This window comes from Rhinolophus sinicus, chromosome 15 (assembly GCF_057876585.1).
Source record: "Rhinolophus sinicus isolate RSI-liver-muscle chromosome 15, RSI-T2T, whole genome shotgun sequence".
NCBI classification, from domain to species: domain Eukaryota; kingdom Metazoa; phylum Chordata; class Mammalia; order Chiroptera; family Rhinolophidae; genus Rhinolophus; species Rhinolophus sinicus.
Window position 1 is genome coordinate 78,184,966 of NC_142515.1, and position 25,509 is coordinate 78,210,474.

Genomic DNA, 25,509 nt, shown 5'->3' on the forward strand with positions numbered 1-25,509 from the left:
CCTGTGATTGTCACAATTCCCACTGTGTTGTCTTGGAGGTCATGGTCAGACAGGCAGCTGTTGGAGATTCACACAAGGAAGGGGAAGGGTTTACTGGAAGGCAGCGTGCGAGCAGACGTGAAGAATGAGGAAACCTGAATGTGCACATTAAAAGTTCCGACCCTGGAGCCACACTGCCTGGGTTCAAATCCCGGCTCTATCCACCATGTTCTCGATATGTGACCTTGAGCAAATTAGTGAACCTTCTATTTCCTCATTCACAAAATAAAGATCTGGTTAGCGGGGTGGGGGTGGGGGGTGCAGACCCCCTAATACAATGCCTGACATGGGGCTGGCAATTTCATTGCTCCTTGAGTTATTTCTTTTTATTGTGGTCAAATATACATAACATAAAATTTATCATTTTAATATTTTTAAGTGGACAGTTCAGTGGCATTAAGTACATTCACAGTGTTTTGCAACCATCCCCACCATCCATCTCCAGAACTTTCTCATCTTCCCACACTGACACTCTGTCCCCATTAAACACACACTCCCCTCCCGTCCCCCAGCCCCCGGCACCACCATCTACTCTCTGTCTCTATGAATCTGACTCCTCTGGGGACCTCCTGTGATTGGAATCACACGGTGTTTGTCCTTCTGTGTCTGGCTCACGTCCTCCAGGTTGATCCACATTGTAGCAGGTGTCAGAATGTCCTCCCTTTTTAAAGCTGAATAATCTTCTGTTGTCCTGATGGACCACACTGGGTTTATCCATCATCCATGAGTGGTGCTCCTTGGGTTTTAAAACCCAGTTACCCTGACATCTTGCACACGTGTGTCCTAGGTCACAGGCAGAGAATAAATGTTCCATCACATGTACGTACAGTGAAAGGCCTGCGTTTCCATCCCCTGGCTTTGAGCCTTTCTCTGTCTTTCGAGTCACGACCAAGTGGAATAGGGAAAGATGTATCATGTGAGCAGATATGGGGAGCAGTGGTGACAGCTGGCTGCTCTGCCCAGATCTAGAGTCTGGGAGATCATTGTGGCATTTTGGTCATGATTCTTTTCCCCAGATTTAGACAATGACACAGGGGACAAACACGAGGACCCATGACCCTGGCTGTGTGCATTAGTCAAGTCCCTCCATGAGAAATGAGAAAGCCCAACCTGTTTCACAAGATGGTCATGGAAACTGGGATGGAACAGGGTGTGTGAAATTGCTCCGAAAGTGTCAAATGCAGACCTCGGAGCCACTTCTTTCCTCTCACATATGATTGGCGGCTCTGACTGTTCCCTTGGCTTTTGGACTTTTTGTGTCTGAGGTCTTTCTCTACAGGATGGGGGTTCTTGACGATGTCGCTTTTCTTCGTGAGTAACTTCAGCCATGGAGGATCTGACTTGAAAGGTGTGCAAATGGTTTGCAACCTTTGCTTCTGAAATCGTCCTCTCTGAGACGTTCTTTGTCTTGATAAATGAAGCACCCATAAAAGATATTTTATGCTGAGCGTTCTCTGGTGAGAGATGCAAAAGGAAAATGAACACTTGGTAGTAATTCTTTGCATACTCTATCAAGGGTGGGATCTTGCAGTGGCCGGCAGTGGTTTTATGACTCCTCAGTGGCTGTCCCAAGCCTGCGTTTTAAACAGAGCTGAGAAGGACCCAATTGTTGGTCTGGGCGCCCCCTGTGCTATAGGAATTCACTGAAGGAATGGGCTGATAGGAGCTGGCCGAGGATGGCACATAAACAAATGAAAACTTCTCTCTGATTCTGCCTGCCTGCCAGGCTGGTGGCATCATGAGGGCAGTGGCCGCAGGATGCCATGACCTGGCACATGGCAGACACTCAGCAAAACTAGGACAGGTGGAGGGCACAATGGCTTCCATGTATGTGCATGTTGGGAGCTGAGCTGGAGTTATAAGACTTGGGTTGTGGGGACGACTGGAAACCAGTGTGAGTGTAGGAAAGCCTGAGGGTGGGGTGCTGGAGCCTCTGAAGCTGGAGCTCAGGGCTGGATGGACAGACACACAAGCTCAGCTGCTTCAGCCCCATCCACTTTGATGATTTCCTTCTGCCTTTGCCACAGATGGTGCTCAAAGGCAGTGGTTCTCACCCAACGGTGATTCTGGCAATATCTGGGGACATCTGTGGTTGTCATGACTGGGTTGGGAGGGAATGCCACTGGCATCGAGTGGGTGGAGGTCCGGGATGCTGCTTAACGTGATCTGGAACCATCCACAGTGCCCAGGACGGCTCCCGTCATAAAGAATGATGGGCCCTCAATGTCAGTAGCGCTGCGGAAGAGAATGCCTGCTCTAAGGCAACAGTGATGGAATTATCAGTCCCAGGTCTTTACTTGGGAAAGCACCTCAGAGTTACTCGGCCAGGATAAAGGAAGCTAGCAGGTGGTCCTGTCTGCCTTGGACAAACCAATATTCCCTCCAAAGCTCTGTGTGGTAGAAGATGTGTTTGTTCCTCTGCTCTGGCCCATGGTATCTCCCTCGATAAGCTCTGTGGATTGTTCCAGATCGTGTTGAGGTGACAGCTTTCTACTCCATGGCCACCGGCCTGTAGCTCTCAGACTGTGGGAGAGGAGGCAGCTGTTCGGTCATTACTCTGTCCCCGTGTAAATGTGCTTTCGCATGTTTTGGTTCAGGGGGGTCACTGAATTGTGTGCTTTCCTTTTGTTGTTTATCAATTTAATTTGTTACTAATAATAAAAGCTGGAACTTACCTGGCCCTGAAGCCCGAGGTCATTGGGAAAGCTCGGTGGCATGCATCTCCTTTCCAAAGGCTGGCTTTGCAAAAAGCAGAGGATGGAGTCAAATCTTTCTCTGGAACGCAGCGGCCGCTGACACTTCAAAGACAGGATCCTCTCCCGAAAACCGAATTTAGCTTATTGCTAAATAAACCAACAACTTGACCCCAAGGGCACAATTTTTCTAGAATCACCTAGTTGTATCAAGGACATTTGGAGTGAGGTCTCTGGATGTGGGGCCCCTGGCACAGAATTTAAGGCGGCACCAGAAAACCCAGAGCATTAATGCAGTATTTTTAAAAATCCAATTTAAGTCAAAACGTCCATGATGAACAATAAAGATGGGATCTGATCCTGTTCACCTCACTCTGATCTCTTGACCTCGTCAAATCCTGCCTTTATTTAAAATTTAGATATTTTGTGCATCATGGACGTTTGGGCATTAAGTGTGGCTGTCTAAATATTACATTAAAGTATTATTTGTCTTGATGACTGTTTGATAGCCCCTAACATTTTGTCACCCCAGTCCCGGCAATCTGGATAGTTTTCTCAGCCCATTCTACACAGGAGGAAACTGAGGCTCACGGAAGCTTGGTTTCCGTCCTGTGGTCACACAGCCAGCAAGTGGTGGAGGGGGGACTTGAACCCAAGCAGTCAGACTTCAGAATCCTTACTTTCTCAGCTCTTAGGTTTTGCATTTGTCATTTTCCTAAATTTGTATGTTTCAGGTGGGCAGAGTTTCTCCTATTAATTTGTTCGTGGAGAGGAGACACCTGTTTCCTTTCACCTTCTTGAATGAAATGATGGCAACATAGATAATGCAGAACCTTGGCACTTAATTGCTCAAACCATCAGATTTCTACTTATCTATGATACTCTACTTTTTTTTAATTAAGAAATTTTTATTGTGGTAAAATATATGCATAACATGAAATTTACCATTTTAACCATTTTTGAGTGTACAGCTCAGTGATATTAAGTGCATTCACATTGTCATGGAACCACCCCCACCATCCATCTCCAGAACTTCCTCACCTTCCCAAACTGACCCTCTGTCCCCATTAAACACTCACTCCTGCCCCTCCCCCAGCCCCTGGCCCCACCATTCTCTCTGTCTCTATGAATCTGACTCGTCTGGGGACCTCACATAAGGGGAATCACACAGTGTTTGTCCTTCTGTGTCTGGCTTATCTCACTGAGCATCATGTCCTCCAGGTTCATCCACATTGTAGCAGCAGGTGTCAGACTTTCCTTCCTCTTTAAGGCTGAGTAATCTTCCATTGTGTGTGTGTGTGTGTGTGTGTGTGTGTGTGTGTGTGTATGTATCCATCTCTCTCTATATATATCTCTATCTCTAATCTGTTTGTCTATCTATCCATCCATCTATCTGTCCCGTTTTGTTTATCCACTCAACCTATGTTTTAAATGGTATTATACATGCAATGGTCAAAACCATTTTAAAGAGGTCCACAAGGAAAAGTAAGGCCTTTCCATGCCCTCTCCCCAAGGCAACTGCCCCTGAGTGTCTTGTTCACTCAGAGAGAATTCTGAGTGTACACGTGTGTGGATGCTGCATACACCTGCCTGCCCTCATTTTGCACAAATACTTTCCTTGCTACTCTGCACCTTGGCTTTCTCCTTTAAAAACATTTCTTGGAAGTTGTCTGGATTTTTTTCTCTTGTGGACACGTTCATTTGTAACGTATCTCTCCAGTCCGCAGTCCATGGCCATCTCTAGCCGTTACTATAAACGGTGAAGCAGTTGACTGTCCTCATGCTTGACATACACAGAATATTCATTTGGGGGGTGCTCTCCCTCAGTGCTGAGAGTATCCTAGATTTTGCTATTTACCTGAAGTCGGGAGGATGAAGTGGAATTTAAAGCTGGGGGGCGTTGTAGGACATCTTGTATTCGAACCTGTAAGTTATTCATGCATTGTTATCGTCAAGCCCACGGGGATCTTTTATGGAGTCAAACGCATGACTTTACAGAGTCCATCTTAACATTTGCATACATGGAAGAGTAGAAGCTGGAGATTTCAAATAAATGTCTGGCTGATGCAGGCTGTGGGGGTGAAGTGTGAGTTGCACGTGCTTTGCTTTCTGCAAGGCGTGCATGGAGGAATTAAGCCTTAATTTTTAAGGTGACATCCCCGCTCGTGCTGAGACCCACGTGGTCCTCAGGTGGGTTATGTGTCCAAGCTCCAGGTGTGCGTCATGACTCTTAACGCTCCCATCCTACCTGCTCTGACCTGTTTCCGAGGTTGTACCGTCAGCCTTGCTTTAAAGCTGGATTTGAAGATTTGAATTTGTCCAACACGATGGCGGCATGAGGGAACAATCTGAGCATGTTGCAGGTTTCACCTTTGCTTCTGTGTGATCTTGTCTCCGAGAAACAGTGGGTGAACTGAACTCAGGAAGCTGCCCCCAGCTGAACCAACTCGTGTAGGCAAAACCCATGCAGGCATCTGAAATGTGTCCCCTCCCTCAGACTCCCTCATGGGCCATGAGCGCTAACCTCAGCATCTGGGGTCCCGACTTTCCACTGCATTTTTAGGCAACACTCCCTCTCCGTCTTCACAATCACTCACAGCTACAACCCTCCGACACCCACTTCCACGCAAGCAAACTTCAGGGCCTTTTCAAGGTCAGGTGTCTCATATTTTGTAGTTGTGTATTTCTTAACAATTGAGCATGTGTAAAACAGTGTTATTCTTTTTTATTAGATTCCCATTTTATTTTATTATGTGTCACTGATGACGTGTTTGAGTGCTGTGGCCTAACCAGCACTCCCCATAAATACGGTGATTCTTAGGAATGCTTAGGTAGCAGAATGGGCTGTACTTATCTCCCAGTTAGTAACAGGGAGTTGAGATCTGGCATTGCCCTGGGACCCAGCTCATCACCTATAAGTCTTCAGTTTTGCTACCTCCAGGCTCTGTGACCGGTCCCCTCACTGTGCGCTGGCGGAAAGCTTAGCCCGCATGGGGACATTATTAAGAGCAGTAGCTACTGTTTGTACAGCTCTTGCTCTGTGCTGGGCTCTGGGGTCTCTTGGTGAATAAAAATCACAAGGGGCCTGGTCTCCTGAAGCTCAGCCTCCAGTGGGCCTAGCACTCAATGAACAACACAATAGACAGATGGACAGGATCATTTTAGGTGGGGATAAGTCCTAGGTAGGAAATAAGTCAGTGTGACAAGATAGGATGGGGTGGAGGGGGGTCCTTTACATAGAGAGGCTGGGGGATCCCCTCTGAGGCTGTCATGAGAACTGCGATCAGAAGAATGAAGGGAAGCCACTATGGGAGGCGCTGGGGGGCAGAGTGAATTCTAGGTGCCCAGAACTGTATGTGCAAAGGCTCTGGGGGACCTGGTGAGTTTTGAGGAACAGGGTTTTATTGCCTGGTTATTTTGTGCCGTGACTGAGGCACGGAATGAACCTCACAGCAGTTCTACAAAGTAGGTGGCCTAATGATCTTCCATTTTACAACAGGGGAAACTGAGGCTCGGAAAATCTAAGATACCTGCCCAGAGTAAGGGAGTGGCACATTTCATCTTGGATCTTATTCTCTGGCCTTAGTTTCTAACCAGTGGCACACCTTGCCCTACATAGCATATTACCAAGTGGGGTGTCAGGACAGCACTGCCTCCCATCCCTCACTAGAGCACCCTCCCTCAGCTTAGCAGCTGCCCCCTCTGCCTCTCTTGGAGGGGTTGGGGTCGCTGGCAGCAGCACCAGTGGGCCCGTTCTTATCTCAACGATTAGTTCACCCAGCCCTGTTTCCATGGTTCCAGCTGTTGTTTTCTCACATTTGTGAGAATTGTTCTCTGAAGCTGGTCAAGGCTATGACGCTGGCGTGTGTGTGTCAGACCCCATTTTTATAATGCAAAGTTTCTATTTGGGTACTTGCTGTTTAATTTTCCAAGGGTTTTTTGTTATTGTTGTTTTATTTATTTATTTTTTGGTTGCTAAGGAAAAGTGTATTAAATTTTATCTTTGTATCCTGTGGAACTCTTTGTAAATAATGGGCAGCTGGGAATGAGAATTGCCAAGGAAACACACAGGAAGGAAATTCACGGGGATATCTATTTGAGAACCAAGACATACCTTTGATCTTCAGTTCTCAAAGTGGGGAGCTCACCGTGAGGTGGGAGCCTGGATTAGGAACCTACCTGGGTAGGCTGACCTCAGAGTTCCTCCTGGTGGCCACAAAGGGGGACGTGCCACAGGGTCAGTGACATCTCAGAGGGCTCGTGGTCTTTGCCGTACACCAGTTCCAAGAACAGAAGTTTTGAACCAAACCTGTAGTTTTCTGGGGGTACAAGGGTAGGAATGGAGAAAGGCAGGTCTTAATCATGAATCTCTTTTCACATCCACAGCCACGCTCCTTCAACCCTCCTTTCCTTAGCCAGGGTGGGAGATGCAAGACGGTGGACTGTGGGTTAGCTGAGATTGTCGCTTTATTTCTGTGCATGAAGACGTCTTTCTTTCTAGCCTCTCTGTACCCTACCCAGCTTTCTCCCTGTGTTTGTGTTTGCATGCAGGGACGTAGCTACACCTCCTTCTTTGGGTCACACTCATTTTAGTTTCAGCCCAGAGTCGCTCAAGGTCCAACGTTTCCCAGCGCTCCGTAATCACAGGCCTGGGGAGGAATGTGCCCAACAGGCCTCCAATTATGGTTTCCTTAGGAGGTTATTAAATCTTGATTTCTGAGAGGAAAATTGGGCATCTTGTGTTTTCCCTTTCAGTCTCCAGTGTTCTACTCCTGTGGGTCGGCTCTTCTAGAAACTTCCAAGTGGTTTCAAAGGCCATTTAGGTGTCGTGGGGAAGTGTGGTTATTTTATGAAGTAGTTGGCCTTAAGAAAGAGCACACTGCATATTTTATTTAGAGCCCTGGGCAATTCTTTTAGGCTCTTTCCTTTGGGGGAAGAGATGAGCGTGGGGTTGACAGGAGCATGGAGAGATTGTGGATTCAGACATGCAGGTGTCTGGCTGGGACCTTTCTGTGCTGGACTGGGGGCTCCTGGAGGGCAGGCACAGCCCCAGTTGCATCTGCCTCCTGTGGTGGCCTGGGGCTGCCTGGCACAGAGCAGGTATCTATCTGTGTTTGTTGAATTGAATGGAGCATAGCAATGCGCTGGATATCCAGGACCAGCCATGAGTCCAGGGTCACCGGCGATAACCAACTCTCAATTGCCCTCTCCCCCAGCATGGCAGATTTGAGGAGGGACATGCAAAAGTCGGGATAAATAGTTTCCCCAAGAAAGCCTCAAGGGGAAGGAAACGAAAGTTTCTTGGAGCATGCTTTAAATTTGATCATTTAATCCATCCCTGCCCCCTGGGGGATGTAGGAGGTGGTTATTGCTGTTTCGTGGAGTCTACAACTGAGATGAGGTGCCTGAAATTGCTGGTGGTGCTGACACCTTTGAAAATCCTTTCTTGGGCTCTGCCAGGGGCTGGATGCTGTGCTGAGCACATTTCGGGCATGATCCCATCTGATTCTTGAGAGAGTCCGAGATATTCTTCCTGTCCCCATGAACACATGGGGAAACTGAGGCACAGAAAACAGATCATGTGACCAGGAAGTGCACGCATCTACTCGAAACCCAGGTCTGCCTGACTCCATAATTCTTTGTGTTCCACACTCTGGTGATTTGAAGCTGTGGATCCCAGGTTTGATGGGAGAGCCTCAAGAAAACATTTGCACAATGCGGAATTTCTCCAAGCCTTTCAGGCTATCTCCATCTCAGTCCTGGTGGCTGAGGGACTGGGATCCGTGGCCAATTGTCCCTACGTGTCCTAGCTGGATTGCATGGCAAAGATGGAGAGAGGGGCTGAGAGACTAAGACAGGCAGAGGGTTCAGGCAGATGATGGCATTTGGCTCTCTGGCTGTTCAATGCAAGAAACACTTTAGCTTTTACAGAATCACCTTCTGAGGAAACTAACAGCTCAGGCGTGTCACAATTCCTGTGAACTTGCTTGGAGTATCAACCGGATTTGTACTAAATGTTCTTGATTTGTAACTAAATGTTCTTGTGATGGTGCCGTGGATTTCTGTCTGTCTCCCCAGCAGGCAGTGGAACTGTCCGTGCTTTTCATCAGCTGTGTCCTGAGGTTTGGATGGTGCCTGCCATTCCGTGAGGGCCCTGGAAGGAAGATGGTGATGGGACTGGCGACAGGATGTATTTTGTTGCCTAGTAAACTTTTAAATTAAGAAACGAAGAGTCTGTAGTCAGGAAGCGTGTCTGGAAAGGTTGAAGGGGTTTCTAGGGCATCTCCATGGTGCAGAAAACAATCTGCCTGGAATTAAAACTGGCCGGGGAGCGAGGGTGTGGGCACTGTCAACCCTGGTGGGGAACACTTCCTCTGTGGTCCTCCGATGTATGTAAACGGCTTTGCACCAATGAGCTTTCTCCCCATCAGCTGACTTAGGGTGGGTACTGAAATGCTACCCATCTTTTAAGATGATACGTAGCACCCCGTCTGATGGGGAAGCATTTGCACAGCTTTATTCTCCTTTATGTATTTTCCCCAAGTGTATGCAGGGGCCGGGCAGCGTCAATATGGGTGGAGCCAGGAAGTTCCAGGTATACCAGCTGTTTGCTTGGGGAGGTGGAGGGAGAGCCAGTGGCCAAGGGGCAAATGTATTCTTTTCTCTAGTTGAAATAAACGTGGGCAGGAAATGGGATTCCCCCAAATCAGAGAACTCCATCTTTTCCTAATGGAATAGTGTCTGAGGTATACACCTGGGAGTGTCCCAAGAATAGCCACAGGGCTCCTGGCATGCAGATGACACACGGAGTTTCTCGTCTCTTCTAGATGGAAAAATAAAGCAGCCAGACTGGCTTTCAGAACCAACTCGATAAGGAAATGAGCTGAAAGTTGTCTCCCTTTGGTCACAGTGGAATTTGAAATAGGTATATTTTCATTCTGACGTGGGGTTCTATTTCATGGTGTCCCTGCAGAAATTTGGTCCATTCTGCTATTTCCTCTTGTTCTTTAGGAGGTGAGGGAACTTTCTCCATCCCCATCACTGTGCCTCAACTCGGCTAGCTTGTGGGTGTAGCAGTTCCTGGGAAACACTTGTGTCGATGTGTACACATTCAAGACCACTAGGTACTTGCTGTTGAAAAGCCATCGGTCATATAGGTGGACCTTTTTTTATAGTTGAGATTGTCCCCAGGGAAACCCTCCTTGCAATTCAGACCTTACACAGCAACAGATTTCTGACATTCCCTACTCCTACTTCCCTGTTCCCATGGAGGCTATGGTTCATTCTCTCTCTCTCTCTCTCTCTCTCTCTCTCTCCCCGCCCCTCTCCCTCTCCCTCTCCCTCTCTCTTCTCTGTCTCCCCTCTTTCTCTTCTTTACTCCCTCCCTCCCCCTTCTTTCTCTCCCTCCCTTCCTCCCTCTCCCCACCACCATCACTAGGAAATGGTTATATCTAATTCCAAAAATGACACAGAAAACTTAAACCTGTAGGTAAACATGAACACAGAAAAATATGCAAATAAGGAGAAAATGATTTTGCCTTCTGTGAAGGGACAATCCTTAATGGTGGTCAACTAGCACTGAACCAAACTTTAGAGAGCAAATTGTTGGATAGACAAGGAGAATTGAGAAACCTGGGGGAGGGGGGAGAGACTCAAACAGCTTTGATCAGGTAGATAAACCTCAATTAGGCAACAAGGAGTTTGAATAACATGGTTAATAAGATCGTGGTAACAGATATGGGTGGAACTTTGTACTCTGAAAACAATACACATTTTAAAGTACTCTTGGAATATTTAGAAAAACTAATCATCTGTTAAATCCCCACCCCCGGGCCCCCAAAAACCAAACCAAACAAAACACCCAATGCAGTACAGTTCAAAAAGCAGACATTGCACTGGCCCTAGTCTGTGGCTGCCAGTAAACGTAACTGGAAATTAATTTTTAAAAGCTTAACCAAACAAGCATGCAAGACAAACTCCTACCATATGATAATTAGAAATGAAACTTAACTCTTAACTTTGGTCAAGGAGGATCTCAAAACTTCAAATGTAGACTCTTTAGAAGACAGTAGAGATGTGGATTCCAGACAAACACAGAACCTTAAAGGATTATATAGAGAAATCACAAAAATGAGACAATGAATAATGAAACAAATCTACACAGGAAGAAGGAAATAACAAATTAGCAGGACTCACTGACTAGAAAACAAATAGAACTGACAAATTCAAGATCTGGATCTTTTCCAGCTACAATGCCCAAGAAGGTAGGCACTAGCCATGGAAAAATTAATTCAGTTTCTTAGTCACATTACCTATATTTCCAGCCCTCGGCGGCTACATGTGGCTAAGTGACTACTGAATTGGACAGCACAGATAAAGAACCTTTCTGTCAATGCAGAAAATTTATTTGAAGTGCTGTGTTGGCAGGAAGAGTCTATATAGTATAACTAAGAAAAAGGTAGGGGGAGAGCAAATATTGTATATAAAATTAAGAATGAAAATGGAGTTGTAACTTAAAATCCATTTAAAAAAGATAAAGACAGCTTTGGTAATAAATCATTTGAAAATAGTATCATACTAACTTCATTTTTACTGGCTTAACTGCTTGTGTTGTTTAGATTAATTGTTTACTTTTGCAAGAAATTAAGGCTCTGAATTTGCCTCTGAGAACAGCTATGCCTTCATCTCATAAGTTGTGCTCTCATGCCATTGTTAATTTTTAAATAGGCCATAAAATTTAAATTGGCTCCAGCAGAAAAACTTAGTAGGCTAACTCAACAACTTTTAAAAAAGTTATTGCTATAGTTAATTGCCTAAAATGTGTATGTATTATGTATACAAATGAGAGAAAACTTTAAAAATGTCCACAACCAACAAATAGGGACCCATGTGCCTTAGCAGGAGTGGTTTGCAAGAGTAGGAGCCACCACTGCCAATTGTGTGCAGAAGAAGCCCTGATGCCTTGGACTCCACAGCTCATACCCAGCTCCTCCAAGTCTGAGCTCTTAGCTTCCCTGTCTGTGGTTCTACCTGTCCAAGGTGGACGCTTGTGAGTTGTCCAGGCGGTAAGTCCTGATGACTCCATCTTCCTGATGGCTTCAGAAGCCCGCCTCTTCCCCCTTGTTCTTTGTGCCCTTGCCTTCCTCAGCCTTCCATCAGAGAGCCAGAAAATTGACCCCAAGTGTGGATCTGGTGGTGTCTTTTCTGGTGGGCTCCTCCTACAGTGCCCTCTGCTCCCCAACCTTCCTTTCTGGCCTGGTCTCCCACACCTCTTCCCCTGTACTTTGCTCTTCATCAACTCTGAATGGTTTAGAGTCCCCTGAAGGCAGCCCTGGTGATTCATGCATTTGCATGCACTGTCCCTCTCTTGCTGGGATAAAGCCAGTCACCTGTAGTCTCCCCCCCTCCTTTATTATTATTTTTTTCTATGAACTTCATTGTGCACTTGTTGTGTGCCTGGCTTTGGGATGCAGTAATAAGACAGACAAGGCCCTCCCCTTCATGGGGCTTACCTGTCTTTTTTGTGCCTCCTGGGAAAGCAGAGCAGTGTATCTATTTCTGCATCCCAGTGCCTAGAAAGGGCCAGATCTAGGTGGGCTGGGATGGAGAACAGGTGAATTAAACTTGGTCTTAACTCCATGATGCCATACCCAGCCCGTCTCCAAGGAGATCTAAGTTGGAATTTTAGCCGTGATGCTTGCTAGCTGAGCTGGCATTAGCAAAACAGCCCTCCTGTGCCTCAGTTTCCCCATATAATGAAGATGGTTGTTTGAATAATAGAATTAATAAGAGCTTATTAATCGATATGGGTTGACTGTTGTATTCTGCAAATGGAATCCATATTTTGAAGTGTATTCATGGGGGGTGAGGGTGGGGGTTAAAGATAATGCCCATTCCCTGCCTTAGTTTACTGGAATTGCAAATACACACGCAGCACACAGTTTTGACGTCTTCAGATGCACCGGGAACACTGGCCAGAGGGCACCCCAGAAAAGTAGCCTGTACGTTTTCTTAAGAATATAATTCGTGAGTATTGCCCTTGGTGTTTTGGGCGAGTGGTGGGTGGAAACATTGGGGGAAGGATGCACTGCCCCAGGAGGACCCCCCCCCCAATTTGGGTGATCTTGCTCTGTGACCCTGGCGAGCCGCTGCCTCTCTATGGGTCCCTCCCAAGTGAGGCCTCGGGCCAGGGCACCCCTCGGCCGTCTTGGGCGCTGCCAGGCGGTGACCCAATCTCCTCCCGGGCACACGCCCAGCTCCCCGTGCGTGGCCCAAGACGCCCGATGGCTGCATAGGGCGGCCCGCACACTGGGTTTTTCCTTTTATTTAACTTTTTCCAAAATTCCATCCTTTGCGGGTACGCCCCGTAGGGTCTGCACCCTCCAGAAGCCCTCCCGGTGCCCGGCGCGGACTGCCCAGCGGCGGTCACAGCCCAGCGCCAGTTGGGCTAAGGGAGGCCCGCGCGCCCGGGGCGGGGCCAACTCCCCGGCAGAACGCCCGCCCATTGGCTGAGCGCGAGGGCGGCGCTGCGGCCGCCGCTACCACCCGGCCTGGATTATGGAGCGGAGTGTTCCGTCGGCTTTGTGTGGCGCCCACACGGTTGGCTCGAGGGGGCGGGGCCTTGTCCGACCGGCCCCCCCCATCCCACCCGTGAATGCACACAGAGTTGCCTAGAATTGACCAATCCTGAGGCTGCCTTAGTGGGGAGGCCCCTCCCGCCCTCCCCCGGGACTCCGCCCCCTTCCTGGCTTGCGCGCCCGTATTTCTTTAGCGAGCTCTGCAACTCAATTCCAAATGCATCTGGAAAGCGATTCCATTCGCGCGTGGAGGAGTCTTTGTTAGGGAAGGAAAGGGGGAGCATCCGGGCTTCAAGGACACGCGCTTCTGCGGTCGCTGCCTCTCGGGGATCGCAGACTTAAAAGGGCGTCAGTTGACCACTCAGCTGTCAAAAGTTCACCCCCGCCGCCCCCCACCCCTTGAAATCATTTACTAGATTCCAATGGAGGAATTTCTCTGCAACTTGCTGCGAGCTTCCCGGGGCTCCGGGGACTCGAACCTCAGCTGTCAGGGTCCGGGGCTGCCGTGAGAGAGAAAAATCTTTGAATGGAAACAAAGTAAATTACTTTGAGGAGTTTATAAAATTCACACTTTCAGGGTAAGCCCTGGGGCACTGTGGTGAATGTGTCTGCAGGCCTATGACGCAAGTGTTCCGTTTGGAAATTTCTGGAAAGCAGTAATTTTTGGAATAATAAATCTTGAGTGGTTTTCTTTCTTTTTTTTTTTTAACTACAGGCTTTGGAAAAGTATGTAACAAAATGTTATTAACATATGTCGTGCTATGGGAACATTTAATAGTGTTTTGTTTTGTTTTGTTTCAACTACATAGCTTAGGAAAAACCAAACTGATTTGAACTTTAAAAAGGCAAAGAAAAAAAAGGAGCCGTAGTTTTGTAGGTATGTCATTTACAACGTGGTGCTGAGTTTGTCTCCCCTGCTATTCCGGCTTTTAACCTTGCTTTGGATAAATTGGTAACTTTTAATTTTGATGTGGTTTTCATTGTGGTTTTCAGGTTTACAGGAAAATTTTAAGAGTTGTACCTAGATTCATCAATTGGTTACATATTACCCTATTTGTTTTATTGTCTGGTGTATTTGTGCACACGCATTATATACATACGTTTTTTTCTGAACCGTTTGAGAGTTGCAAGTCAGTGCCTCTTAGCCCTTAATACTTCAGTGGGTATTTTCTAGAGAGCAGGAAAATTCTCCTATACAGCTATGGTATAGTGACCAAAATCAGGAAATTAACACTGACACAATATTTTAATCCACAGTCTCTTCTATAAATCTCATCCATTGTGCCATTGTTGTCCATCATCAATAATATGCTTTCCTGGTCCAGGTTCCAATCTAGGATCACACTAGATTGTGACTTGACTTGACTGTTGTGGTTGAGTTGACTGTTGATTTTGTAATAAGGCAAAAATCTTAGGAGAACCCGTGTAAAAGCTCTCATTGGTGTCTGTCAACTGTTTTTACACAGTAACTACTGGAACATTCGAGGTGAGAATTATATACTTGACCAATAACATTTATTGTCTAGCAGAGTCTTTTAGAAAATGTTTTTTCAAATATATGTCAGTGTTAAAAGGGTAGTACAGGTACATCATAAAAAATCAAAAATCAAATTGTGCTTCCCACAGGCAGTCATTGGGCACGTGCCTTCTGGTCCTTACAGAGGGTCATATATCCCATTTGTCTTCTTTTCCCTCCTTTTTGAGATACAATTTACATACAACAGATTTCACCCTTTTTGGTGTCAAGTTCTGTGAGTTTTGACACATATATACAGTCATGCAACCACCACCATAGTCAAGATGTGGTGGTTCTATCATCCCCCCAAGTCTCCCAGGGCCCCCTTGCAGTCAGAGCCTACCCAGTCCAGCCCCTCATGGCACTGATGTGCCCACTGGCCCTATAGTTTTGCCTTTCCCAGGATTTCATATAAATGGAACCCTACAGCGTGTAGCTTTTGAGACCGTCTTCTTACACTCAGTATAATGCATTTGAAATTCATCCATGTTGTTGTGTGGGTATCAGCACTTTGTTCTTTTTTGATTGCTCAATGGTGCTCATGATATGGAGACACAGTGTTTGTCCATTCCCCACTGAGGGACACTTGGGTTGTTTCGAGTTCGGGGTGATTATGCGTGTAGCCCCTGTAAATCTAGGTCTTTGTGTGAACATATATTTTTTCATTTCACCTGGGTAAACCCCTAGTTTGTGTGGTCAGGATAGGAAGTATATGCTTAATGTTATAAGAAATACCAAACTATTTCTCAAATTAGCTGTTCCATTTTGCAGTCCCACTGTGTGTGTCTTTCCTTTTTCCACAAATGAGTGCTTTAGATACTCCTCTGCACTCGCTTTTTCACTTCATGCTGCGTTGGATGCAGAGCTGCCTCCTTTTTTGCAGCTGCGTGCTATTCTACCTCCTTGATCTACAGTAATTTATCTACACATTCCCTGCTATGGACCTTTAGATTGTTTTTAGTCTTTTGCTGTTATAAACGCAACTGATTAATGTCTTGTAGGGTGAAGAATATCCCCGTTCAGGTGGCCATGGGCACTGGGTTAATTCCTAGAAGTAGAAATATTGGGTCAAATTGCACTTGCTTCCTTTGCTTTGAAGCCCCTCTCTTAAATGAGTTGGCATTTCTGTAAATCTCTCTTGAGGGCCAGCATTGTAGGGTGGGAAGCACTTACTTTAGAGGGTCCCCAGAGGATTCTGACCCCCTTCCACCAGTTTTTTAGAATTCAGTTTTCAATCTTCTCAGCAAAGTGTAGTGAAAAAGCCACTTGAGGTGAAAGTGTCAGGAAGGCAGTGGCTGCTTCTGCTGGTGGAAGTGGAGGCCAGGGGCTTTTGGAAATGTTAAGGAAAATTGGGAAGGAATTGGGGCCAGCAGCCCAAGGCAGCTTGGGGGTGGCAGGATGGCTGCATGGACAAGAAACCTGTGGATTTGGAGGGAAAGACGGCTGCTTGCCCTCCCCGAAGAAGTCCAGGTACATCTTCCCCCAATACAGTGTGCGCCTGTCCTTGGAAGCTTGACAGCTCCCTGATTGCTTGGCATTTTCTTGAAAAGGCTGCCATCTTCTCTGGCAGAAACAGTGCGGGGATGGCGGCCCCCTGGGACTGGGCTGCTGGGACAGGATGCAGGGCTGCAGGCACAGGGAGAGGAAAGGCAGCCCCGTCCTCCATCCTGGCGGCTTTTTCGTCTTGCACAACGCTTGGTTTTCATAATTCAGCGTGAGGGTGCCGGCGAGGGGAGGCCACACTGAGCGAGTGGCATTTCTATTAAATAAGATAAAGTACTTGGAAACAAAGTGGGGGAGACACCCAGAGTTAGTTTATCGTTATCAATGTTTAACTTTCTTCAAAAGTTAAAAACAGAACTCTTAGGCGGAAAAAAAAAAAAGCGGGAAAGAACACCTGCCAACACATTTTTTTTTTTTTTTTTTTAACCTTTAGCAAGGGGCCAGCGGGATGGTAAAGCCAAAGCATTTATAATTACTGAAATAGGATCGCAAAGTTAGATACAGGGCTGCTTAATGTCCTATGGGGCAATAAAACTGACATTTGGGGGAGGTTATCTCTTCAATTGGATACAAATGATTTACAGCATACCCATCTGTAAGTTGACATCTGGCTTCCTGGAGTCTAGGCCCTAATAGAAACAGTAAATCAACCACAGGTAGCATCTCACTGGGTAAGGGGTTGGCAACTGCTTTGGTAAATAAAGTTTTATTGGACGGAGTGGTCCTGGGGCTGCATTTATACTACAGTTGCAGATTGGACTAATTGCGACAGACCTGTGGCCCCAATATTTGCTTTGTGACTCTCTGCAGAAAAAAGTTTGCCAGCTTCTGTGCTGTAGAATAAAATAATTCTCAGGTGGGCATTGTAGAGGGGGCTCCAGCATGAAATATAAAAGCCTTGTGGTCAGCCTCTTGCCTGTTTGCTGGTGTTGCCTCAATTTTTCTTAGCATTGTCCAGACCTGAAGGCTTATGTGTTTGGGAAGTTTTTGTTAAGTCTTTGCTGATGCCTCTTCTGAACTTACGGACTGACCCTCAGACGCAGCCCCAGCCCAGGAAATAGGCCGCTTCCTGCTCTCATGTGTGTGTGGGGGTCTCTCAGAGGGTGGGTCTATGTGGGTCCTAGATCACTGTTGTCTGCCTTATATATATTGCTTCCAGCCATCAACTTTGAGCCCTTGTGTCTCTGTAGACAGATCATTAAGAATGATGACGACAGAAATAATACCCACAATAGGTAACTGATAGCACACCTATGATGTGTCTATCGAAGAATCTAGTGTTTTACCCACATCATCTCGTTTAGTTACAAGAAGGAGTGAAGGGACTGTTGTTATCGCCCCCATTTTACACACAAGAAAACTGAGACTGTGGTTCGTTCTTCAAAGAAGCCTTTATGGTGTTTCTGTGGGGCAGCGGGTACAATGTCTCTAAAGCTGAATGCACATCACTCCTCTCTCTGGACTGAGGGCACCTTGGGGATGGCCACGCCATTCTAAAGACCCAGGAATATCAGATTCAGAGCCAAAAGGTCAGGGGTTTCAATTTGGACCCTGCTGTGTCTCAACTGAGCCAGTTTTCTTGCCTCTGTGAAGTGGGCATAATATTTCTCATCTCTCTCCCTGCCAGGGTCTTTGTTAGAATTAAGTAAGGAGCTAATGGGTGGTATGTGAACCCTAAAAAATCTACACAGACGTTGGTGGGTTAACCTCCATCCTGCGCCTGTTACAGCTTCTTAATTCTTTGTGGATCCATGGAGAAATATCAGCATATGCACCAATGTGTAGATGCTCCAAATTTTGCATGTGGTTTTCAGGGTGTTTGTGGAGCTCTTACAACTGGGAGTACTTGCAGGAATTCTTGAGTCATTGGCTAAAAATTAGGGACTTTGGACTGCTCCACAGCCCCTCCTTTTGCTTCCTCTCTGTCTAATTGGACATGTGTCTCCTGAGCTCCTGTTGGGTGCAAGGAGTGACTGTCGTAGGGTCAGTGTAGTGAATGGTACAGACACTCCCCTGCCCCCTAAGCTCCCCTCTAGACAGACAATCAACAAGCACCCAAGATGATTTTTGAGAGTGACAAGTGCTATGAGGAAAACATAACAAGATAATGTGCTGGAACATGTCTTGAGAAGGAAGGAGTGACTTGCAATAGGGAGGTCAGGGAAGGTCTTTCTAAGCTATTGAGACCTGAAGGACGAGAAGGAGCCAGTCATGAGAAGATAAGGGATAGGGTGTTCCCGCCAGCACATGCAAAGGTCCTGAGGTAGGACTGAGCCTGGGTATGTGAGCGGTGGCTGCCGCATGGGGCGGACAGGACTCGAAGAGGCCGACAGGCACTCGTCCACATAGACCTGCTGGCCTTGGCAAGGAGTTTATTTTTATTCTCTAAGCCTCCGCTGTCCAATACAAAAGCCAGTAGTCACCTGTGGCTCTAAAAATTAAAATTGCAATACAATTAGAAGTTTTGCTCCTCAGTAGAAATTGGAATCCTTGTGTACTCCGGGCCAAAATGTGAAATGGTACAGCCACTTTGGAAAGCAATATGGTGATTCCTTAAAAAATGAAAGATTGAATTACCCTGTGAGTCAGCAGTTCTGCTTCTGGGTATATACATAAAAGAACTGAAAGCAGAGTCTCGAAGAGACCCTCGATCATAACAGAATTGTTCACAACAGCTAGAAGGTGGGAGCAACCCAAGTTCTATGGGCAGATGAATGGATTAACACAATGTGGTCCATCCATATAGTGGAAGATCATTCAGCCTTAAAAAGGAAGGACATCCTGACCCTGCTACAATGTGGATGGTCCTGGAGGACATGATGCTCAGTGAATAAAGCCAGACACAAAAAGACAGATACTATATGATTCCACTCACATGAGGTCCCCAGAGGAGTCAGATTCATAGAGACAGGAAGTAGATGGTGGTGCCAGGGGCTGGGGGAGGGGAGGGGAGTGAGTGTTTAATAGGGACAGAGTGTCAGTTTGGGAAGGTGAAGTTCAGAAGATGGATGGTGGGGATGGTTGCACAACAATGTGAATGTGCTTAATGCCACTGAGCTGTGCACTTAGAAGATGGCAAATTTTATGCTCTGTGTATTTTGCCACAATTGAAAAAAAAAATGCGGTTACTCGTCACACCAACCAGTTACCAGCCACAAGGGAGAAGTGGCGACCGTATTAGACAGTGTGCAGATTGAGAACATTTCTGTCATCTCAGAAAGTTCCATGAGACAGTGCTGCTCATATGTGAATGTGGCTTCAGGGGACACTTCTGTTCCCTGGGTCTGGTCAGTGGGGTCCACTCAGGCCGTGACGTTCGCTGTAGTCATCAAAAACCCTGAGGATTTGTAGTAATACTCTCCAGTTTCCAAATCGTGTTTCAAGCCTTGCAGGGAGTGAGCGAAAAAAGCCCTCCAAGGACAGCCTCTGCTGTGGCCGTGGTCTGTCCAGCCCCAGGGAAGCTATCTGTCCACAGCAGTCTGGGAAGGGAGGCCCAGGCTAGATGCTGAGGGACCACAATCAAGGGGTAATTAGGAAGCCACAAGTAGCCAGACATCGGGAGAAAGGGGATGTTGACGAGCTGCTGGAGGAGGCCATGGCAGGTCCCAGGCTTTAGTGGACAAGCTCAGCTGCATCGAACAAGAAAGCTCCCTGCAGCCACAAAATCTGTGTGCAGCATCTGACCCCCAGCCGGAGTTTCCTCCTTCCTTCCCATTCATTATTTCCTTCAGGTTGTAGCAGGAATGTCGCCTCCCCCTTACCTCCAGCACACGGCCACCTCGCCCCCACAGAGGCTGCACTGTCTAGATCAGCGCAAGCAAATGTCTGTTGAAACAATAAATGACCTTCGGGCAGTTTTCTTAACCTTCTTGTGCCTTGGTTTCCCCATTTGTAAAATGCAGAAAATGGAGACACTGATATGCCTGTTTATGCCAGTACTGCTGCTGCATCCTGGAACTGGCTTGCTAGAGCCGGTTGTTTAATTTTCAGGAAATTTGTGAATCAGTTGTTAAACAAGCTGTTACTAAAATTTAAATGATATAGACTTACAATTAAATTATGTTAAAAACAAAGGTGATAAATACTCAAAACTCACTGTCCCCTAATGATCTCACTCCTTTTTTCTGTTAGTCCCCCCTTATCCATGGCTTCGCTCTGAGGTTTTAGTTACTCGTGGTCCAAAAAATACTTGATGGAAAATCCCAGAATTAAACAATTCATAAGTTTTAAATTGTGCACCATTCTGGGCAGCACAAGGAAATCTTGTGCCATTCTGCTCCTCTATCCTACCTGGGACATCAATCACCCCTCTGTCCAGCGTCTCCATGCGTACACGCTCCTTGCCCGTTAGTCACTCAGTAGTCGTCTCGGTTATCCGATCGACTATTGGGGTATCACAGTGCTTGTGTTCAAGTCACCCTTATTTTACTTAAAAATGGTCCCAAAGCACAAGGATAGTGATGCTGGCAACTCGGATATGCCCAAGAGAAGCCGGAAAATGCTTCCCTTAAATGAAAAGGTGAGTTCAGTACCATACGATATTTTGAGAGCAAGAGAGAGACCACAGTCACATCGCCTTTATTGCAGTATGTTGCAATTATGTTATAATTGTTCTATTTTATCATTGGTTATTGTTGTTTATCTCTAACTGTGCCTCATTTATAAATTAAACTTTATTCTAAGTACCTATGTATAGGAAAAAACATAGCATATGTAAGGTTTGGTACTGTTTGCGGTTTCAGGCATCTACTGGGGATCTTGGAACATGTCCCCTACGGATAGAGGGGGACCACTGTGTTTATGCTTTTGAGGTTATTTGCTACTATTGTATCTGTGTGGTGGAAATACTATCTGATGCTGTGCAACCATGTGTCTCTTGCCAGCTCCATGTTCAGTAACTAGGTTGGAGGCATTTACACCATGGAAATTGGCAGATGCTACAAGTCAGAGTCTCTCTGTTCCCCTCTTTGAAGTGGTTGTTAAACATTCACGAGCGCACCACTGGTTTGGGGGCGTAAATAAGTTAATGCTTTTGTTAATGGTTTAGTGCCTGGTGTGCAGCACGTGCTGCAGAAGTGAGCTGTTATTGTTATTATTTTGTTTGGCTTGTGCTCCCTAATCCAGCACTGCCGTCTGTGCAGACAGGAACTGGGCAAAGCCATTGACCAGCTGTTTTCTTTCTCTCCAGTCTGCCCCACCATCTGTAAGTCTCACGGCTGCACCGCTGAAGGCCTCTGCTGCCACAGTGAGTGCCTGGGCAACTGCTCCGAGCCCGACGACCCCACCAAGTGCGTGGCCTGCCGCAACTTCTATCTGGACGGCAGGTGTGTGGACACCTGCCCACCTCCGTACTATCACTTCCAAGACTGGCGCTGCGTGAACTTCAGCTTCTGCCAGGACCTGCACAACAAATGCAAGAACTCTCGGAGACAGGGCTGCCACCAGTATGTCATTCATAACAACAAGTGCATCCCTGAGTGTCCCTCTGGATACACGATGAATTCTAGCAAGTGAGTCCTGGGTGTGGGTTTGGGCGGGGGGCGCTGCAAAGAGGAGGAGGACTTTGGGGTTGGTAATGGAGGTGCCTGCTGCCTGTGGAAACTGTGTGACAAACCAGAGTTCAGTGGCTATGAGTGAGGGAGCTGTGATGACCAGTGATATGTTTAGGTCTCGTGGATGCCATTTCTGCCTCCTGTTTTGGTCCTGGCCTTTGGAGCAGGAGACGTTCTCAGTAAAGGGCCAGAGAGGACGTAGTTTTGGCATCTTGTACATGATTTTTAAAGCTTTCTGTGCTTAGCCTTGGGAATAGAAGATACACAGGCAGAAGTCCTTGGCTTCACATTTATGGACTGTCCCCACTGACGGGGCTGCCTGGCTATTACCATCAAGATAGAGCTCAGGTTTTTTAAAATGTTTTTTCTGACCTGGAGCTGGACAGTGTGCTGACATCAGCCCAGAGCTCAAGGAGGAAGACTCGATTCTCGATTATTCTGAGGGTTTTGTTGTATTGTGAAGCACAGTGCCGTGAAACCATTTCCCACTATTTGGGTGAGAAATAGGGTTTTCTGTCTTTGGCGTGAGTCAGAGCCTATGCACATCGCAGACTTTTTGTTCATGTTTTTAGCTTCTTAGATGAGCTATTTTGGTGTTTCAGGGCCGTAACCAAGTTTAAAAAATCTGTTTCCTGGTTTTTGTGTTTGAAAAAAACCTCCACAAAGCAACACAAAAACAAATCAAAAACAGACGCACGCCGAGGGGCCTCCAGCTGACCTGCTTACGTAAAAAATCTTCCTCTTCAGACTTGAGAATTAGCCAAGCGAGAGTGTTCTGGTGGGAAATTTTATTACCCCGGGAGGGTAGGGTAGGAAGGAAAACAATCTTTATTTCAGTTCTTATGAGCCTCTCGTTGAGTGTTTGTGAAACCTGCAAGTACAATATGTTTTGTTTTATTCGTTTTTGATAAAGACTGTCATGTGGCTTCGTTGACCAAAAATAGGTGACTATAAATCACTTTTGCATGCCAGACAGAGCTATTTTTTCTTTTTTAGGGCCCAGTTTATCAGTAAGTTTGGGAAAATGACCATACTCCTATTGATTCATTTCTGGCTTGTTTTTTTTTTTTTGTTTTCATGTTTAAAATGAAGTGTGGATATTAACATCTTTTGGTAAGATGTTTGTTTAAAAGATATTGCCTTTAAATGAATGGTATTTTGCCTTCACCATAACTAAGACCCAATAAGTACAGCCACTTCCTTTGATGTTCTCCTGAGGGTGTGGTGGCCCCAAGAAATTGATAGCATTCCTGGATGCTCCAACCTTTACTGAGTGAAAGAGGGCAAAGGGAGAGATGCTAATTATGATTCATTATGGCACTATTATACTTTGCAGGTTTTTAAAAAATTAATATTTTGCCTTCGAAGCTTTTGTTTGATTTTATGAGAGACATTAATGCCGCTGCATTTTCTAATGTGGTTTGATATCAAATAGGACCAGATATGCTTTCTTCCGTTCTTGCGGCTTATCTGGGAAATAGTTTTTGTTTTTTTAGCTTTTATTGGAGAAGGGGAACAGGACTTTATTGGGGAACAGTGTGTGCTACCAGGATTTTTTCCAAGTCAAGTTGTTGTCCTTTCAATCGTAGTTGTGGAGGGCGCAGTTCAGCTCCAGGTCCAGTTGCCGTTGTTAGTTGCAGGGGGTGTAGCCCACCATCCCTTGCAGGAGTCAAGGAACCAGCAACCTTGTGGTTGAGAGCCCACTGGCCCATGTGGGAATCGAACTGGCAACCTACGGCATTAGGAGCACGGAGCTCCAACTGCCTGAGCCACCGGGGCTGGCCCTGGGAAATAGTTCAGAACAGAGGTCTGGGAATGCACATGGATTTGTTAAAAGGTCTCCCCATCTATGGTCAGTCACTTTGGGATACCTGGCGGGAGCAGCAGGCACCCCTTAACTCTATATTTAGGGTGAATGGGAAGTGTGTGATGGGTGCAGGGCATCTCTGTTCCTTCCCCCTAGAATGCTCTGCCCCTTGATATTTTCATGGCCAGGTTCTTGTCATCGAGGTCAGCTTACAAATCACTTCCTCTAAGACTCCTTCCCTGTATGACCGCCTTGTCTGAATTAGCCATCCAGCTACTCTTTGGTACATCACTCAGTTTTAACTCTTTTCCTGGCATTTACCACTAGCTGATATTTCAATTGTCAATTTACTAATTTCCCCCAATTAGACCACTTCACGAGTGTATCAGTTAGCTCAAGCTGTGTAACAAACCACCCCAGCACTTAGTGACTTAACACTCATCTATGGTTTCTAATGATTTTGTGTGTTGACTGGTGATTTGTCTGGCGTGGGCTTGGTCAGTCCTGACCAGATGGTATAGGATAGCCTCTCATATCTTAAATGGGCAGCTGGGGGTTCTCTCCACGTGATGTCTCATCTCAGTAGCCAGGAAGGACATGCTCCAATGTGCAAGTACTTTTCAAGCCTCTGCTTACATCACATTTGCTAATGTCCCATCGGCCAAAGCCATTTACACAGCCAAGCCCAGGTTCACTGGATGAGGAAACAGACCCTACTTTCTGTGTGACAGCTGAAAAGGACTTCTGGCCATTTATAATCTCCCACAGAGAAAGTCAATTGTTTTTTTTCACTCATGTGTGCCCGCAGATTAGAGCAGGCATTGGCAAAGGGCCAGCTAGTAAAAATTTTCAGCTCTGTAGGCCATATGGTCTCTGTTGCAGCGACTCTACTCTGCCCTCATAGCGTGAGAACAGCTAGGGGTGATCCATAAACCAGTGGGTGTGGCCGTATATAACGTTATTTACAAAAGCAGGTGGCCAACTGGATTTGGCACGCGGACTGTACTTTGTGGACCCCTAGCTTAGAGTGTCACCTGTCACATAATAAATGCTCAGTGAATATTTGTATAACCAACAAAGGGACCCAAACATTTGGTCCCAATTCTGCTTCCTCCCCAGCTGCTCTGACACCAACTGGGTGTACTGCATTCCAGTTTGACACTAACCACCTGGAGTGTGTCAAAGCACAGGCTAAAGGCTCGGTCCTCCGTAAGACGGCCCTTACTTCAGACACCAGCCATGCTTTGGGGGTCCCTAGGCCACCCACACCTTTGGTCGCCTGCCTATAAATTTGGGGGTTCCCACAAACCTTTTGGGTTCAATGATTTGCTAGAACTCACAGCTCAGAACTAAAATAAAGCTGTCGTGTTCTGTCAGTCCCAAGCCTACTGATGGCAGCACCGTCAGGTAGGAGTGCCATTTCGCTTGCCCTGGCACACATCACGGCCAGTGAGCTCCACAGACATACCCCACACTGGGGCTCCTGTTTGTGGCTGGGCCGGCTCTCGTGGTTCTTATTAGGATCCCAGGATGCACTTCAGCAAGAAACCATTAGGGAACTTTGAGGAAAAAGATTTATTACCCACAGGTCTTGGAGGGTACATGGTCTGCCTGAGGGCCACACAGTGAGGTCATAGGATGGAGGAGAGAAAGAGGGAGAGGGAGAAGGTGAGAGAGAGAGGGAGGGAGAGAGGGAGGGAGAGAGGGAGGGAGAAGGGGAACGAGCCTCAGGCTCTGCCTGTGTCAGGATCTGAGGGTGGGGCACATAGGGTTTCCTGGTTTTTTTATTGGCTAATTCAAAGCATGAGAGCGGGAATTACGG

The 25,509-nt window shown here is 46.6% G+C and overlaps 1 protein-coding gene across 5 annotated transcripts in view; it reads left to right on the forward strand.

Annotated features, from left to right (window-relative positions):
* The window catches only part of INSR (insulin receptor), a 129,510-nt gene that overhangs the window by 51,900 nt on the left and 52,101 nt on the right, over positions 1-25,509 (forward strand). For all 5 annotated transcript variants that reach the window (XM_019757592.3, XM_074337762.2, XM_019757590.3 and 2 more), the window contains exon 3: positions 21,517-21,838. In XM_019757592.3, the coding sequence (XP_019613151.3) occupies positions 21,517-21,838 (322 nt within the window). The remainder of the gene's footprint in view (positions 1-21,516; positions 21,839-25,509) is intronic.